Genomic DNA, 16,330 nt, shown 5'->3' on the forward strand with positions numbered 1-16,330 from the left:
TACTGCACTATTAAAAAAAAAAACAAAAAAACATAATATCAAGAATCCAGAGTTCAGTGATTCCAAGTGGGAAGGAAAAAAAAACTAGCTCAGTTCATTCCCACCCCACCACGTGGAAAGGAGTTGTTGCTTTGTTCAGTTCTCATAACGGTTTCAAGGATTCATGGGTAACTCGCCATCAAAGCATCGATCGGCTTCTGATTCAGACGTAGTTTGAATTCGATTTTCCTGAAATAACTGTCAAACTGTATATTGTAAATTGCTGTAAATTCTGGCAAACATGAAACAGGAGAGAAGTGGGTGAATGGAAAAGACGCGAACTGATATAAAGCAGTGCCCTGTTGTTGCTTCATATACATACGCTGTGTCCTCTTGTGTAAACATTCCACCCCCTTCTTTCCAGCAAAAACAGCGGAACACTATGAAAAGTGACTTGCTCACCTGCGGAGGGGATTAGGTATCACGATTTTCATCACAATCCGCTTTCTCACTGCTTTGGTGATGGCAGTGTGAAGGATTATTGCATATTACACATCACATTTTGCCACCGAGCAGCAGCGATGGCACAACCTCAGCTCAAGTACCCAAACACACAAGAATTAGACGGATTAGGCCTTGCAGATTCTTTGAACTGAGCCCAGTGATCATGGCTGCACCAGGGATAGGAGCTTGATTGCGTGGCAGAATCTGGGAAGAAGCTCTGCATTGAATACAGATGTGAAAGTGTTATTCAAGCTGCAGGTGAATGAAATGAAAGTGGGTGAAAATCCCTCTTTTTAAAAAGTGCGAGTTTATGCATTAGGCTTGCTATGCATCTTTGCCAATTCAGTATATAAAGGCGTTGTAATGCGTGTTAGTTGAACATACACGTGTATACATCAGTGCAGCGCCTACTGTATGAGTATATGTATTTGTGCTTGAGAGGGAGAGAGAGAAAGTGAGAGAGAGCTTGCAAGACTCCTGCTGGTTTCCTGCTGATCTAATGAGCAGACAAAGCCTTTCGTCCAAGAACTGTCTGCCAGTGCTTCTGCGTGGGAGGACATCATTCTCACAGAGAGGAATTTTCTCTCATTCTCTGCCTCTCTTTTTCTATCTACCCATCAGAATTCCCCTGTCGTCCTCTCAAATCCCATGGTGTGGCCCGAGCAGAGACAGGAGAGGATCTGAAAGTCAGCCTCTAATTACAGAGTGGGCTCCTGCTGCGAGATTGAGAGACTCATTTACAAAAAACACCGCGTTAAGAGGCCGCTTGCAGCGTCATTACCCTACTAAAACTCTTGAGTGAGTTGAGAGATCGAGTTATTGAGGCAGGGCCTGAAGCAGGTCGCTCTTGTGTTGTCATTTTTATTGACCATTGGAAAAAATAAAAAAAATAAAATAAGGCAGGAGTATAACCTCCACTCCTCACTGTCAGGCTGACTTTTTCTTCACTCAACTCAGTCTCCCTGACTTCATGTCAGTCTGACCTGAAAGAAATAGAGAAGAATTGTACCCAGCTTGGGCCAGTGCATTCATACAAATGCATTATGGTACCTTTTCTTGCAAGTCCATTCGTTCCTTCACAAGCACAATTTTATATCCCGAGTGACCAAAAATATACCCATGAACAACGGTATAAGCATTAGCCGCATGCTTTTTCTCCTTCGCCACCCCGGTGCCAAGACCAATGTGTAATCTTAAATGTCTTTAGTTACCTTCAGTTCAAGCGGAATCATTGGCACAAATGGGTGCCTGAAACTATCAGAAACTTCTTTATGCCGTGTGGCTGAAAAGGTGACATTTGGGAAATATCTGTGAAAGGTTTCTTTACAGAAATGCGCTGCTCCTGTGTGTATTTTTTAGCGCGTACTAGATGTCTGTCAGCCTCGCGCGTGTCTTGCTGTCAGCGTGACGGGGGCCATCGTATATTTCCTCCACGTTAAGTTAACAATCAGTATGCTAGCAATGAATATTTAGTGCAGTGCCGATGATGGCTTCCACTGATGTCTTGGCCCGCTGGCGATAGAGCTCAGTGAAACTGTTCTAACGTTACATTGCAGCCATTCTGCAGTGTGAGGCCATTATACACATTATGTACAGCGCAGACATCCTGCGACACACACGTTCACACACGTTCACACACACACACACACGCACACACAGCCGAGCCCAGTCGCATAGTCGCAGTCACTCAGCTGCACCTGCACTCAAACACACAAGGGGGGGAAAAAAACTGTTTGACATGCAAAGTGAGATTTCATAGTGCAGTCAGGGTCTACATGTTGAGTTAGAGCAAGGAGACAAAAAAAAAAAAAATGTTACGTGCGGCAACACTCCCCTTGGGCTCTTTTCTGTGATGATGTATTTGGGTGAAAAGACACGAAGAAGTGGGAGCGTTCCAACAAAGCTGTGCTCCAGTTTCTTCACGTGCAATATGTGCATGAGCTTGACTTCCTGTGACAAATATTTGGCAGAAAGGGCAGAGTGCAAATAATGTGTGTTTGTGCATGTGCGTATACACCAGAAATGTCACGGCAGTGTACATTTTGTTGCCTGTGTGCATATGCTGTGTGCGTGTATATATATATATAAATATAAATATATATATATATATATGTATTGCGTCCAGCCCATTTGTACAAATAGAGCCCAGAGGCAGTTTGCTTCCATACATGCCTGTGGTGTCCAGAGTTCAGTTGCCTCCAGGAGAAAAACAATAATGCATGAATTTAATCAATGTACTCAGTAGATCCTACCAAAGGGCTTTTTATATGTCAGGAGTAAAAAAAAAAAAAAAAAAAATCAACACAATCTGCAAGTATTAATTTTGCAGTCACCTTCTCAAAAATGGTTTTGCCCCTTTTCAGAGTAACTACATGATGTATCCTTGTGATTTTGTGGTGATTGCTCAAACAGCTTGTCTTCTCAGATTTTCATATGTTGGTTAGATTTTTTTTGAATCGCCGCTAAAATATTTTCCCTCTTACTTCCTTTGTGAAGCGCACACACAGCCATCCAGCAGGGACTCACCATGCTCTGCAAAATTTGCTCACCGGCTCGAGGCCCCATATGTGCCAGCCCATGTGGGTAGTGAATGAAGCCAGTGGGGTGCAAATGGGGCCCGCGTGAGGAAACCATCCTCAGGCCCTGCATGAGCTCCTTTTGTGAGCATTTACTAAGGCTCATGATTTGACCAAAGAGGGCTACAATTGAGTCCCATGCGAGAAATCATTTTTGGACATCACATCCTTTTTGTGTTAACAGACCAGCACTATGTGGGTTGCGGGTTACATGCACACTTGTTGCCCACAGATATCAGATTTCAGCCCCTACATGGAAGATGTAGGGGTGCCTACTTTTTTATTTCTGCCTAAAGGCTGTGGGTAAACACAGTGGATAGGAGTATTTCCTGGACACCGCAATTGATTTTCTTCACATTAAAGAAACTATAAACCTCTCTCGTAAAGCAGACCATTAGCTGTCTATTAGTGTGCTTCACTGTGCTTGTACAGCCAATTTACATATTAATGAGCTTGCACAGACAACAAACACGCACACACACATACACATACACACCTGCCCACATATTCTCGCAGAGAGAACACCCTCCGGTGTCGAAAAACAAAATCAGTAAAAGATCAGTTGTTGATTCATTTGGAGGATGACACGGGGGAGCTAGGCATTGTTAATCATGCATAGGTGGCCCATAGAGCTCTCTCCTAGCCATTGCTAGTTCTCTTGGCCTGAGTGGAAAAATGGAGCCGGATCATAAAGGGCCATCATACGGGCCTTTTATGGTCTAGTTAATGGAGACTATGTTACTGTTAGAGGTCTGCCCTTTTCCTCTAAGAGGATTCTATTCTCTGTTCATTCATTTGCCTTTCCTCTGTCTGCGGTCTGCATCGCTTCTGTTTTACTTTCTCTTCCTGGCTACAGTTGTTTTCAGGTTTTTATTGTTTTCCTTCCGGTCTCAGAAATGGAAAGACAGAACATCGGAGCCTTGACCGCGTGTTTCCCAGAAGTGTCTCATGCCAGCATCCTCCCTCCACTGCGCCGCCATTTCTCTGATGATACACTGAGTGTTTGGACAGAAACTGTCTGGTCTTTCCTTAGTTTTAGGGAATTGTGATCTTCAAGAGGACAGGCAGTTGAAGGAATCTACATTATGTTGCTACATAAATCATTCAAAACGACATTTTGACAGATGGGAATATTGTTACATCGCTGAGTACTGAGCATCTGGTGCACAAAATATCCCCAGTGATGGATGAAAGTCATTGCTTTTTGAACAAGGCAGGTGTTTTGCCATAATTTTTTGGTGTTCTAGCAACTGTGATCCTAACACCTACTTTTTCTCTTCCTCCCTCCCCTCTTCCTTCCTACCCACAGAGGATGAGCTGCAGCTACCTGCTTTGCACTATCCTGCTCTTCGTGGCTGTGTTGCTAGCTGTCACTGTAACTGGCACCATCCTTTTTATGAATCACTACCAGGCCCCGCCTATGTCCGATGGCCTACCCCACATCTCTACCAATCAGGATGAAGCCAATGCCCTGGTCACTGTCGAGAGGGGCGATGGTTCTCGCATCAACATCTTCATCGACCCCAACTGTCCTGACTACAACAGTAACTTTTTGCGCCTGGAGGGTGTGCAGACGTCACTGCTCCACTCACTAACCGACCACGACTCTGACCTGAAGTCAGTGAAAGGCCAGGATCGGGCTCTTCTCGTTAGTCTGGCAGAGGAGGTGGCCAAGCTGTCAGCCCATGCGGGACAACTGAAAATGGACTATGAATCCTTACGCAGGGGGCAGGGCAGCCTGGGGCAAGACCTCAACACGCTGCAGACGGAGCAGGGACGCCTCATACAGGTGAGACACGTACACACAAACACAAACAGTGTGAATGCCAGAGACACAGCGGACATGCAACGTTATCGTAAGGTCATAGAGAATCCGCCAGCTGGGTCAGAGTGGTAATTGAGGCCAAACATAACACAATAAAGACACTGATAAAGAAATTCTAGCTCTGTCTGTCCTCACAGATATTTGCAACAGTTGCTAAGATTGCCATAAAAGATAATTTATCAACATGTAAGAGCATGTAATTGCATCATATAATCCTCATTATGAAAAGACAACTGCTTAACAAGAATTCTATTTACCCGCAGTGGTGAAATTAATCCTATTTCTATGGTAGTTAAGGACTGTAAACATAATATGTTTACAGGCACCATATATTATATGGTGCCCGCTTGGGTGGAAGAAGTATTCATATCTAATTAAGCATACAAGTACATATACAATACAATACAATACTTTCCACCACCGCTTGGTTACCAGCTGTTTCAATGCCGAGCTGTGGCCTGAGAAAGAAAGAAAACGTCACTCGTAGACTTTTTTTGGCATTACCAGATATTTTACGATGACAAACAGCTCACAGGGTTTTTCGTTAGGTTGTGTCTTTGTTTTTTATGACTGAACATAAGGGTGATTGTTGAGCCGTAAAAGCAGATGAACTGAATCCAGTGTGTTAGACTCACAGCTGAAGTCATGACTTTAAGTACTGTACAAAGGTGCTGGAGGACTGGATTGTGAAACACCTATCAATATGTATTGATTGTGAAACCAACTTAAGACGCGTGACAGCTCAATGGACTTGAGGGTTTTCTGTCGGCCGGTCTTATTTAGCCCCTTCCTTCTCCTGACTGCAAAATCAAAACATCATCAGTCACTAAGCCGAAGCCAGCTCGGCCATGTTAATTCCTCTTTAGACAGTACAAGCCCAGTAACGGCTAGGTTGAAGTGCAAATAGGGCTCACGTTCCAGCGAATATAACTCACTCGGTCTCGTGTTTGAAGAGCAGGTCACAGGGGAAGAAATGCCCATCACGATTCAAGGAACAGAACAACTTGCACATTAATTCAATAAGATAACATAATGTTTCCCTAGATGTGCGAGACAGACTCCACATCGGATGAAAACATAATTAGACCCCCCTTTCGTTTCGCAGTGTCCACATTGATTTATTGACAATGCATTTTCTAAATGAGCGTGGAAAATCTTCACACCACAAGCTCTTTTAATTTTGGCCCATCAGGCTCAGCCTCTCTATTCTGCAGTAAATAGATTTCATAGCTGCCAGCCATACAGCTCAAACAACTGAATGCATTCCGCTTCTGCCAGTCCTTTCTTTACGCCAGACCTCTTTAGCTCAGGGTTCAACATTGTTTAGAGATCGCTCTGGATTGGTCTGCTCTCTGCCTCCGTGGTTTCTGAGTGGTAGCTCAATGCAAGCAGAAAGAGAATCCGTCCCTGAACTAAAGGAGAATAGTAGAATCCTCCAAAAACAAACAAAAAAGATGCACGTTAAAAAGATGCACTGATGGCCAGTTGTCATTATTGTGCGCCTGTACTGGTTGTGTGATTACTTTGTTGAATATTGCTTTTTTTGTCTCTGTCACCAAATTTCACCTGACCGTTTTAGCTCACCTCAATACGCCGTTCAATCAATATTCCTTTATTTGTCCCGCGAGGGGAAATTTCAGTTCACGGCAAAGACAGACAGAGACCTCAACATAACAGCTAGCCATATGGTCACTTTCTGCAAATTTTTTCTTTGAAACTTTGAAAAAATGAGCGTCAGTACACCAGGCGACATGCTGCCAAACAGAACAGAATGTGAAGATATGCTAGTCCTTTTTGACATAAGCTCAATTAAAAAACAGTACAAAGACAATGCGTTTAATGTTTGACGTCATCGGCTTCATTGATTTTTGTAAATATCTGCTTATTCTTAATCTGATGCAGCAACACGTTTCAAACAGGTTGGAACAGGAGCAGCTAAAGACTGAGAAAGATGTGGAACGCTCCAAAAACACCTGTTTGGAACATTCCACAGGTGAACAGGTTCATTGGTAACAGGTGAGAGCATCATGATTGGCTAGGAAAGGGGCATCCTAGAAAGGCTCAGGTGTTCATGAGCGAGGATGGAGCGAGGTGAACACATGATTGTATAAAGGATATTAATACATGGGTTTGGGGATGCGGCTCATTTGCAAATCAGCGCATTCAGTTTGTGTTTCCACAGCCTGCCTGTTTTTTGCAATTGGAGTTGTATTGAGGGCTACGTGTCCTCTGGTCCCCCGTGGCAATTACGCTCATGCCTTTACTGCTGTTAAATGTGGTGTGCGTGGCATGGTGCAGTGGGCACTGAGGCTAAGTGGAGGTGGTGCTGGCAGCCCAAGCCCTCCAGGTGATTGATTTCCTCTTTGGAGGCAAGGCATGTGGTGTGCACATCCGCTGTTTCTGCCTGACACCGTGGTGTGACTGTGTGATCTATGGGCCACCTGTGGCCAGGACTTCTGATTTATACGATGACACAGAGCTGACTGTGCCAGTGTTAGTAATGGCTCCAAGTGCAGCTCAGCCCCCCGAAGAACAGTTTCACCCTGCCGAATATGTAGAGAGAAACCCTTCAAAATGCCCCTGAGGAGATAAGCGGGAGAATCTGATTACAGTGGCTTTAGGACCAATGTGTTTTGATTCTCCACAAACTGACATATTCATTTTTTCACAGTGACTGCTTGCAGCCTCAAATAGAAAAGGTACAACCAAAGCACACGCATTTGCATTCAAATGAATCACACGGATGGGAAGACCAATGAAATGTAGGAATATAGAATAACAATACATTTAACTGATGGTTATCCTTCAGAGTGATGGACACGGTGCAGCATGTTCCTAGTCAAGTGTTTCATCTTATGTTCCTCCCATTATGACAAATCATACTTCTGGTCACTGGAGAAAGCTTGCATTATTTTAAACTGGTTAATATTTGCCAGATGTGACCCACAGTGTTGGCGTCTTTCTGTTAGCCCTGAATGTTAGAGGCCCAGGAATTGAACCCTTGGGGCCTCTGCATGGCTTCACCACCTCATATTCATGACTTCTATATACAGCCTAAACCTAAAGGGATTCCAGTCCTCACACTCACACACACACACACACACACACACACACACACACACACACACACACACACACACACATCAACCCACCAGACCACCTCTAGAAAACTAGTCAAACAAAAACACAGAAATATTAGTCTGTCAGCACCTTAGAAACCAATAACTCCCTGACATTTGCCTTTGCCTCAATGATATAGTTGTACGTCAAAGTCTAAAAAAAAGTGTGATGTTTGCGCAGCTTTTTGTTGACATTAAAAGAACTGTGTCACTCTATTTACAAAGAGGAGCATGAGCTCAGGATCACAGTTTATGCAAAATCTAAAGTAGCTCGAGTCTAACATCTTCACATCACTGTGTTGTTACAGTCTGCCTCCTCAATTGCTCTCAGGTTGCTTTCTCCTTTTACCTTTCTCATGGTAGCAAGTGCAAACGAGTGCCGGTGGTACGTATTAGATTGAAAGCAATTAATGTAATTCTTTTTCTTACCAGCAGTGGCAGCCATGCGCATGGGCAATGTAGGCAACCATGTATAAAGCCCGCTGGCTGGGGTGAGCATGGAGGCTTTATGACCTGCACTCGTGCAACCCTGCAGCATAAAAAATGGAGGTGCTGGATTCCCCAGAAGTCCAGCTGACATAGTTCACATCTTCAACTGACTTGACATTCAGTTTTCTACAATGTCTGACTACAGAAAAGACTGCAAAGAGGTAGAGGCTGCGAGGAAGAGCATGACTTACTGATTTCCTTGAACCACAGGTCACAGCTTAAACTGAATTATGTGCCAGTGGAATATTAATGTCTTGGACAAGTGGCACCCGCAACCTCTGTTAAGGATCTAGAAGCAAACCACTGCTTCTGTAGAATAGAAAACCGTATCGCCACAAGATGTTCATTCTGGTCAAAACAAAGCCCCTGGAGGACTTGATGAAGTCGGATTCACAGAGTGCTTGTTGCAGCATTTCAGCCAGTGACGTGATACAGATAACTTCAAAACCTCCATAAGAGTGTTGCTAAAAGTCTCATAAAATATGGAAAACCTTATTCAATTTAGCAAATGGGTAGCTTCAAAGATAAAGCTCACCGAGGGTCCAAACCGTTAGAGTGTAGGGGCGAACAAAGATGCTTAAAACATGTCATTTTCTAATTAGAGGAAAATATAATAACAATAAGCCATTTGGCTGCAACATGGGCAATAACCTTTAGAGACAGCTTATGACGCAATGCAAAATAAATGAGAGGAAATTAATTGTTTTTCTTTAATACTGTAAAATGATTCTATGGAGACAAACTGTGACAAATTATGGGACAGAAATGAAATACCTCAAATGCGCAAGTGAGACATGTGGACAGTAAGTGCACAGAAACATTAAAGGGCCATCCCATCACTTTGTTTCGTCGCTAAATTGATTTAATTGCACAGCTGGATTACCCACACATACCCCCCCCCCCCCCCCCCCCCCCCCCCACACACACACACACACACACACACTAAAGTAGACATGCACAAAATCAAAAGCCTGATCAAAGATCAGAGACTCTGTATGAGATGAGTCTGATTTGCTATGAAAACATTCCCTTTATGTGTGAAGGCTCTGTCCATCATCGTGGTGATCTTTTATTCATTGTTTCTTTGCTCAGAGGCCTCTTATATATCGAGGATCTCTGGCTGTTTAATCAGAGGGATGAAGTGAGTGAGGCACTAACATTTGTGCCGGATTTTTTTTACAGTAAGTTAACTCAAGTATTTATGGCACCAGAGCGGAGTCTTTAGTTTACTTTCTGCATTCAAACTGTGCATTTCTCTCTCTAACAACACACATGGAAGACAATTAGCCACCCAGACACTCTTGAGGTGGAGACGGATAAAGATGTGTGTCTGCATCACAGCTGTCAAAAGATGAAAAAAGAGGGGAGTTCTCTAAATTGCAGGATGTGAGGATGCGAGCAGAGAGGTGGCTGGGAGCTACACGGCTGGCAAAGTGCAATACAATAACAAAGGGTGAGGTTAACCATCAGCTTGACTGAACCCTGTGGACGTCTGACATCAACTTCATGAATTCGTTTTTTTAAACTCCCTGTCTGGCAGGACTTTTTCTGTCTGGGATCTGCCCTCCTGTAGGATTCAGGGCTGCAAGAAATGACTATTTTCACCGTAGACTAATCTGCTGCTTATTTTCTCAGTTAATCGATTAACTGCTTAGTCTATGAAATGCCCGTCCCTGTTTCTCACAGCACGAGATGACATATTTGTAGCATATCCAATTTACAATGATGTAAAAACAGCTAATCATCACACTGGAGAAGCTGAAACAAGAGAAGTTTGCTTGACTGAAACAATAAGTCAATTATAAAAATAGCTGCAGATTGATTTTCTGTTGATGGACTAATTGATCACTCGACTAATTGTTTCAGCTCTAGCAGGATGCCTCTGAGCCAAATTGGAGAAGCAATATTCCTACATTCAGATTGTGAGAAACAAGAAATAGCTCTCGCGTCCTCATCATCGTTTAGCTTCAGCGTCATTATAGCCTCTGTTTGCCAGCCCACTCTATGCACTGACAGGGAGGGAGCAAAGAAGAGTGGCTGGAGGTTTTTCTCATTGCATTTCAAACCTATTGGATACATGGATTTATAAGTGAAGTCCTGGAATAGTACAAATGTGCTGGAGGGTTTGAATTATTTTCAACTTGAAAGGGCTGCAGTCAAGAGTAAAGAGAGGTCGACTTCTCGATGGTTCCTCTCACATCTCCCATTTTCTCCTGGCTCCAGCTGAAGAGACAGCCGCTGTCTGCGAGGTGAACATGTTGTATTAAGCAGATGGTGACTGAATGACTTTTTTAACTTGTCAGCTCCAGCCTTTCAACTCCTCTCTGCTCTGTGACTCTGCCCCATGGGGAACATGTCTCTACCCTCTGGAACATCTGATGAAGGCCAACAAAAGCACGCCTTTGTTGTGCGTTGTGACAACAGAATTCGGTCATGTTTAATGCAGCTAAGTTAAGACACGTCAAGCCAAACTGGATTTAAGCAGCAACAACCCAAAAAAAAAAGCCTCATTTTGGATGCGCTTCACATTATTGTGCACATGAGATTTAAAGGGGACCTCTTTTTAATCTAAATTTTAATCTAACCCATTTCGTGAGTCTGCTGCAGATGTGGAAAAAAAAAACAAAAAAACACCCAAATTACCTTGTGTTTAAAGCTTGACTCACTAACACACAGCTCCTTGTGTTAAAGCTGTCTAATGAAAGCTAATTACACCATGATCCTAATTGATGTGTCAGTCAAGGCTTAGAATTAAGACTCCTCTGCTTTTGTCTCTCCCATTTAACACATAAACACACACACTAACAAACATCCAGTGTGTTTTTCAATGAAATGACAACACTGGAGGTAATGTCAAAATTGCACATGAGAGAGATGACACTTAGAGGCAAAGTAATTTATTAAATAGGGCTAAAACCTTTTCAAGTCTTGTGTAAAATAACAAAAAAAACCCCTTCGTTTTAGCCCTTCACACACAAAAACTGTCCTCTTGAACGAAAACACACTCACAAAAGCAGTTTTCATTGTGTAATCTTGCCTTGCTGTTAAGCACATTGGGTTATTTCTAATGTATGCATGTCCGTACATGTGGTTGTACATGTGTACAAGCATGTGGGCATGTAGGTACATAAATGTGTTATTTACACCTGTGTGTGTGGGTTAAAGCCTCAGTGTCCACGTAATATGATTGCAGTGCAGCTTGCTGTGGCTCAGAGGTGTGTTGCATAGTTATTGAGGCCAGCGAAAGGCCATTGGGGTTTCTGTGTAATGCAGTTTTAATACCTGAGTATAGCTGCAGAGACATACCTTTGATAGAAGACTCTCATTCCCTTATATATGACTTTGAGCACTGCAGGTCCTTGTGAACGTGCATGTGTGTATATGGGTGAGAGAGAGTGGAGGAAGATGAAAGAAACGAAGTGAGAGAGTTCGTGTGAACATAAAGAGAAGCAAGAATATTTATCACGCCGGCAGAAGTGTAGTGTGCATATACATGTGGGGCTCAACACCTGGCTGTGCATAGGTGTTGGCCAACTAGGGCAATATGTGAAAATGACCTTTCTGCAGTGTACAGCACTCAAACGGCTGCGGGTAAGGAAGTGACCACGGCAGACGAGAGAGGTTACCCTGCTCTCTGCAGGGCCTAGCACACACATTCATCACCAGGCTTCCCACAGGGATCTTTGCACTGCATAGCATTCGCCAGGGTGCATCATGGGATAGGGTACCATGTGGTGTCTTTGTTACACAGGGCAGTGTTTCTAAAGCTCCCTTAATGATTATACTGTACCAGTGATTATATGCTGTATTTTTCGAGCCCATTAACTACAAACTGAGTATAAGATATATTACAACTATTTTCCAAAGAATATCACAACTTTTTAAACCCTCCGTCACTGCAGCCCGTCAACTTTTTTTTCCTCCCCAACTTCTTTTTTCAAAGTCACATTGTCATCACATGGTCATGCAGTTGAGACTTCAGTGAAAGCTGTCCTTGCTGGTGTGTTCAAGGATGCTCTGACGTCTGAGTTTGTGGTTGAAAAGCACTGCGCCCACAAGCTATCAACGTAGAATTAAATCCAGAAGACACACATCACACAAACATGGCCGTTGTGAAATAGATCCAGTGACTTCATAGGTTTTGAATGACTCAGCGTTGTGCTGTGGAATGTCAGATGGTGGATCATCCTTAAGCACTGTAAAGGGGAGAATTAGTCTCTTCTTGTAGGTGCATTTCTTTATGACCGTTACATGTGTACATGTCTGCTAGGTCTTTTTTATAATGTCATGGAAGGAATGCAAAGCACTGCATGTTTGTAATGTGTTTTCCTCTCTCCCGCTGTGTGTTTGTGTTGCAGCTGCTGTCAGACAGCCAGATCAACATGGTGAAGGTAGTGAACTCAGTGAGTGATGCTCTTAACGCCATGCAGAAGGAGAACGTGGGCCTGAAGGCGCGAGTCAAGGCTGACTTGCAGAGGGCGCCAGTCAGAGGGGCCCGACTCAAGGGCTGCTCCAATGGTAAGAGAAATGAGGCGTGGCTTGACTCTGTGTAGCCGTCTTTGCAGATTTGTCTGTCCGATGTTGAGCTTGTCTCTCTGTCACTGTATAAAGAATTTATACATCACTGTCTACCTGTGTGTTTTGACCTTCTACCACTGTATTCTGCCCAGTGTCGTGATCCCGCTCTCTGTTAGCCGGACTCCATTAGTCTGTAAGATTCTATTCCGGTGTGGTCTGTCTGTCATCCATCTTACCACATATTCATTCAACCCAATCTCGCCTGGTGATATCAGTATGTTTCCCTTGGCTACATGTCATCCACATTATCCACTGGCCTTGGTCGGGATGTGGAATTTTTTTACTGTACATGGGAAATAACTTGCATGTCCACCGGGCTTTGTTGCTGAGAGGCAGAGAAAGGCCTGAGGCATCATCCCACTGGAAGGCTTTTAACCAGGCACAGTATACCTCATGGCATTCCCCTGTTGGACATGCCTCACATAGGTAGCCAAGGAGCACCGAGCCAAGGCTGATGCATACAGCACACAATAACAGAGTAAGAAAGAGTGTTCACATTTTTGTGTGAGCGGAATTAATTTCATATATCCGCAAGCATGCGGACATGGTCATGCACTAGGAGTTCAAGAAGAGCAGAAGAACCATAACAAAGGTATGTTTTCAAGCTTTTAGTTTGATTTGGCTCTCAGGAGCCTTTGCATGAGGCAGTTGGGCATTTTATTGATATCCTATCTTACAAACTGTTCAGGTCTGTGACATCAACGGCATAATTGATGCAACTGAGCTGCTGGTTCCTAAAAGTCCTACCTGCTCCTCATGATGGTTTGAATCAGCTTATATGTCCTTATATGTTACGTATCAGTGAATTAATGGGACAGTACATTTCATGTTTGTACGACTATGAACTGTATTAGTACCACCTAGTCAGACCTTAAAGATTTGAGCAACCAAACCTTTACCAAAGAATAAACGAAGAGCCGCTGTCCAGTGAAAACCATGTTGTAAGATGAGATGTCTGCATGGTTTTCAAAGGACAGCACACAGAGGCTGGTTGTCGCGCTGTCCGTGGTGCTGAACCTCTGCTCTGGTGGGCCAGTCGTCTGTTTCGCTTGAAACAGTTTCATGCCTTCCAGAATTTCCTTGCCTTAACCAGATTATCTGAAGCAATCAGTAAACAGCTACTTGCAACGCGGCAGAATTGTGGGTGGCAATAAATTATGAATCAATTGATAGAGAAATTATCCCTTAGCAGAATTGTTATCTCACAGTCGGCATTAAAGCTCAATTGTGGAATAATTTCTTCAAGCTCTATTTTAATTTGTTGTCTTCTGGCTCTGTATTAATGGTAGCAGCGACGGACACCGAAACAGTGCTGTTTCCCATTGCTGAGGAAGTCATTAGTCAATTTATGAGCTTCATAGCATTCTCCCCCCATGTATGCACATTATTTGGGGAGACTAAAATTACAAAAGCACCTCATCACAATATGATGCAAGGGGATCTGCGGTAACATCACTGTTTTGAAAAACTCTACAGAGAGAATGTGATGAAATAATATTTTATTGCAGGGCTATTGTTTTGCATTTAATTAGATTATGCATGTGTTTGGGTTATTATGTTTATTAGGGAAAATGTCTGCTAAAGTGTCTGTAATAAGGGATAATTATGCATGAGCTCTATGTATTTTCAAAATCCATTCCTGTATAACATGGTGAAGTCAGCATCCAGTACAAGGTTGCACTGCTGATTACGTCAATCCTGTTGTGGCTGCTGACGTTTGGCTCCTCGGCTGCTCCTCTTCTCATTATTTTCTACTGAGCCTCCTGGAAACAGGTGTCCAGTTCAGTCAGCTGTCTGTCGGAGATTACAGCTCATTATTGATATTTTTTTTTCCTGCATGAGAACTTCCACCGTTTGTGCCAACGCTATACGGGAAAGAAGTCCGAACTGTTAACTAAAGCCAATTAAATGTCAGTGGTTTAACTCTTAAAGTTGAAAACAAAGTAAAAATGCACATAAATTATTAAGATAAAAATCAGTTTTGTCTTTTTGGGCATATGGAGTTACTGAAATATGCAGACCCCTTCATTAGCCGCCGTGCAAAGCGATTCAGTGACAGCACGCTGGGCTGTGGGATGTACGTCATGCTCATGCTGATGGCTTGCATTTATTATTCTTTGAGACAGTGATGTGAGAGAGTACGAGAGAACAAATATGTCCTTGTTTACTTTATCTGGCATTTCATGTGTTCATTCTGGAGAATCACTTCAGCCTTTCTAAATGTTGTGGGCAAAGAAGGACAGCATAAAAAATTCATTTGAAGCCAAGTTCATCGTTCATTCAAGTGTTCATCAAATTCATCGTTCTTAATTTCAGTCCTGTCCACGGTGCTGAATCTGTCAAGAATCCACGGCCTTCCCCTTGACTAATGTTATTTGAATATTCTTAAAAGAGCAGTAGTTCCACACACACTCGTTTCCTCACAGCAGAAATACCTGACCTGACATCTCATTATACTGTCCTGGCCTCCATAGATGCAAGGGAGGATGAAAAAACGGCTAAATATTAAATAGCTATTATTTGCAGTGGCAGACAAGCTCCCTTTGTGGCTCAATTTGTGGCTTTTACCTTTTATATAGAGCCAGGAGTTAGCTAATTAAAATGAGCCATGGTTCCAATTCCAGTTCCAATTAGGCTGTAATAACTATTTTGCAGTGACAATAGTGCTGAGGTTTCTGGGAATGACTCTCTGTTATTTGATTTATATTTGACAGGCACTTCGTCTTCTGGCATGTTTCATGTAGATATCCACAAATTGCTTAAAATTGACCTATTTAAAGCACAGATATGCTAAAGCTGTGCAATTGTTAGGGCAAATCTGTACAGCACTCAGAATAAGAGACAAACCAGCAGCGAGGTTCAGCACCATGGACAGCGCTCCACGTATCCTCTGCTCAAGGTTTGCCTCGCAGGATTCTTTGAAAGCACTTTTACTCATGTCTCTGTATCATATGATATAATAGTAAATACAGTAGAATGAAAATACACAGAGAGAGAGAGAAGCCCGTATGTTTAGGATTAACTCTATGTTATGTGGATGTTTATATATACTCCACCAAATCCTTCTTGAAATGTGGTTCTCTGCAGGTTTCTGCACTTTTTGCTCCTCTAAGCTACAGTCAGGACAAACTCTAACAAAGCAGCCAGCGGCAAGTCGGTGTTTTTGTGGAGCGCAGCCTTGACATTTTATCAAAGGCATCTGCAGTGAGCTCGAGAATGGCAGCAAAAAAACCAAACAAACAACAACAAAAAAACAGTGC

General features: G+C 43.1%; 1 protein-coding gene across 2 annotated transcripts in view; it reads left to right on the plus strand.

Annotated features, from left to right (window-relative positions):
- The window catches only part of fibcd1b (fibrinogen C domain containing 1b), a 95,419-nt gene that overhangs the window by 27,834 nt on the left and 51,255 nt on the right, over positions 1-16,330 (plus strand). For both annotated transcript variants that reach the window (XM_076758335.1, XM_076758336.1), the window contains 2 exons: positions 4,369-4,848; positions 12,851-13,010. In XM_076758335.1, coding sequence (XP_076614450.1) covers positions 4,369-4,848; positions 12,851-13,010 — 640 coding nt within the window. The remainder of the gene's footprint in view (positions 1-4,368; positions 4,849-12,850; positions 13,011-16,330) is intronic.

Source organism: Chaetodon auriga, chromosome 19 (assembly GCF_051107435.1).
Source record: "Chaetodon auriga isolate fChaAug3 chromosome 19, fChaAug3.hap1, whole genome shotgun sequence".
Classification (NCBI taxonomy): Eukaryota; Metazoa; Chordata; class Actinopteri; order Chaetodontiformes; family Chaetodontidae; genus Chaetodon; species Chaetodon auriga.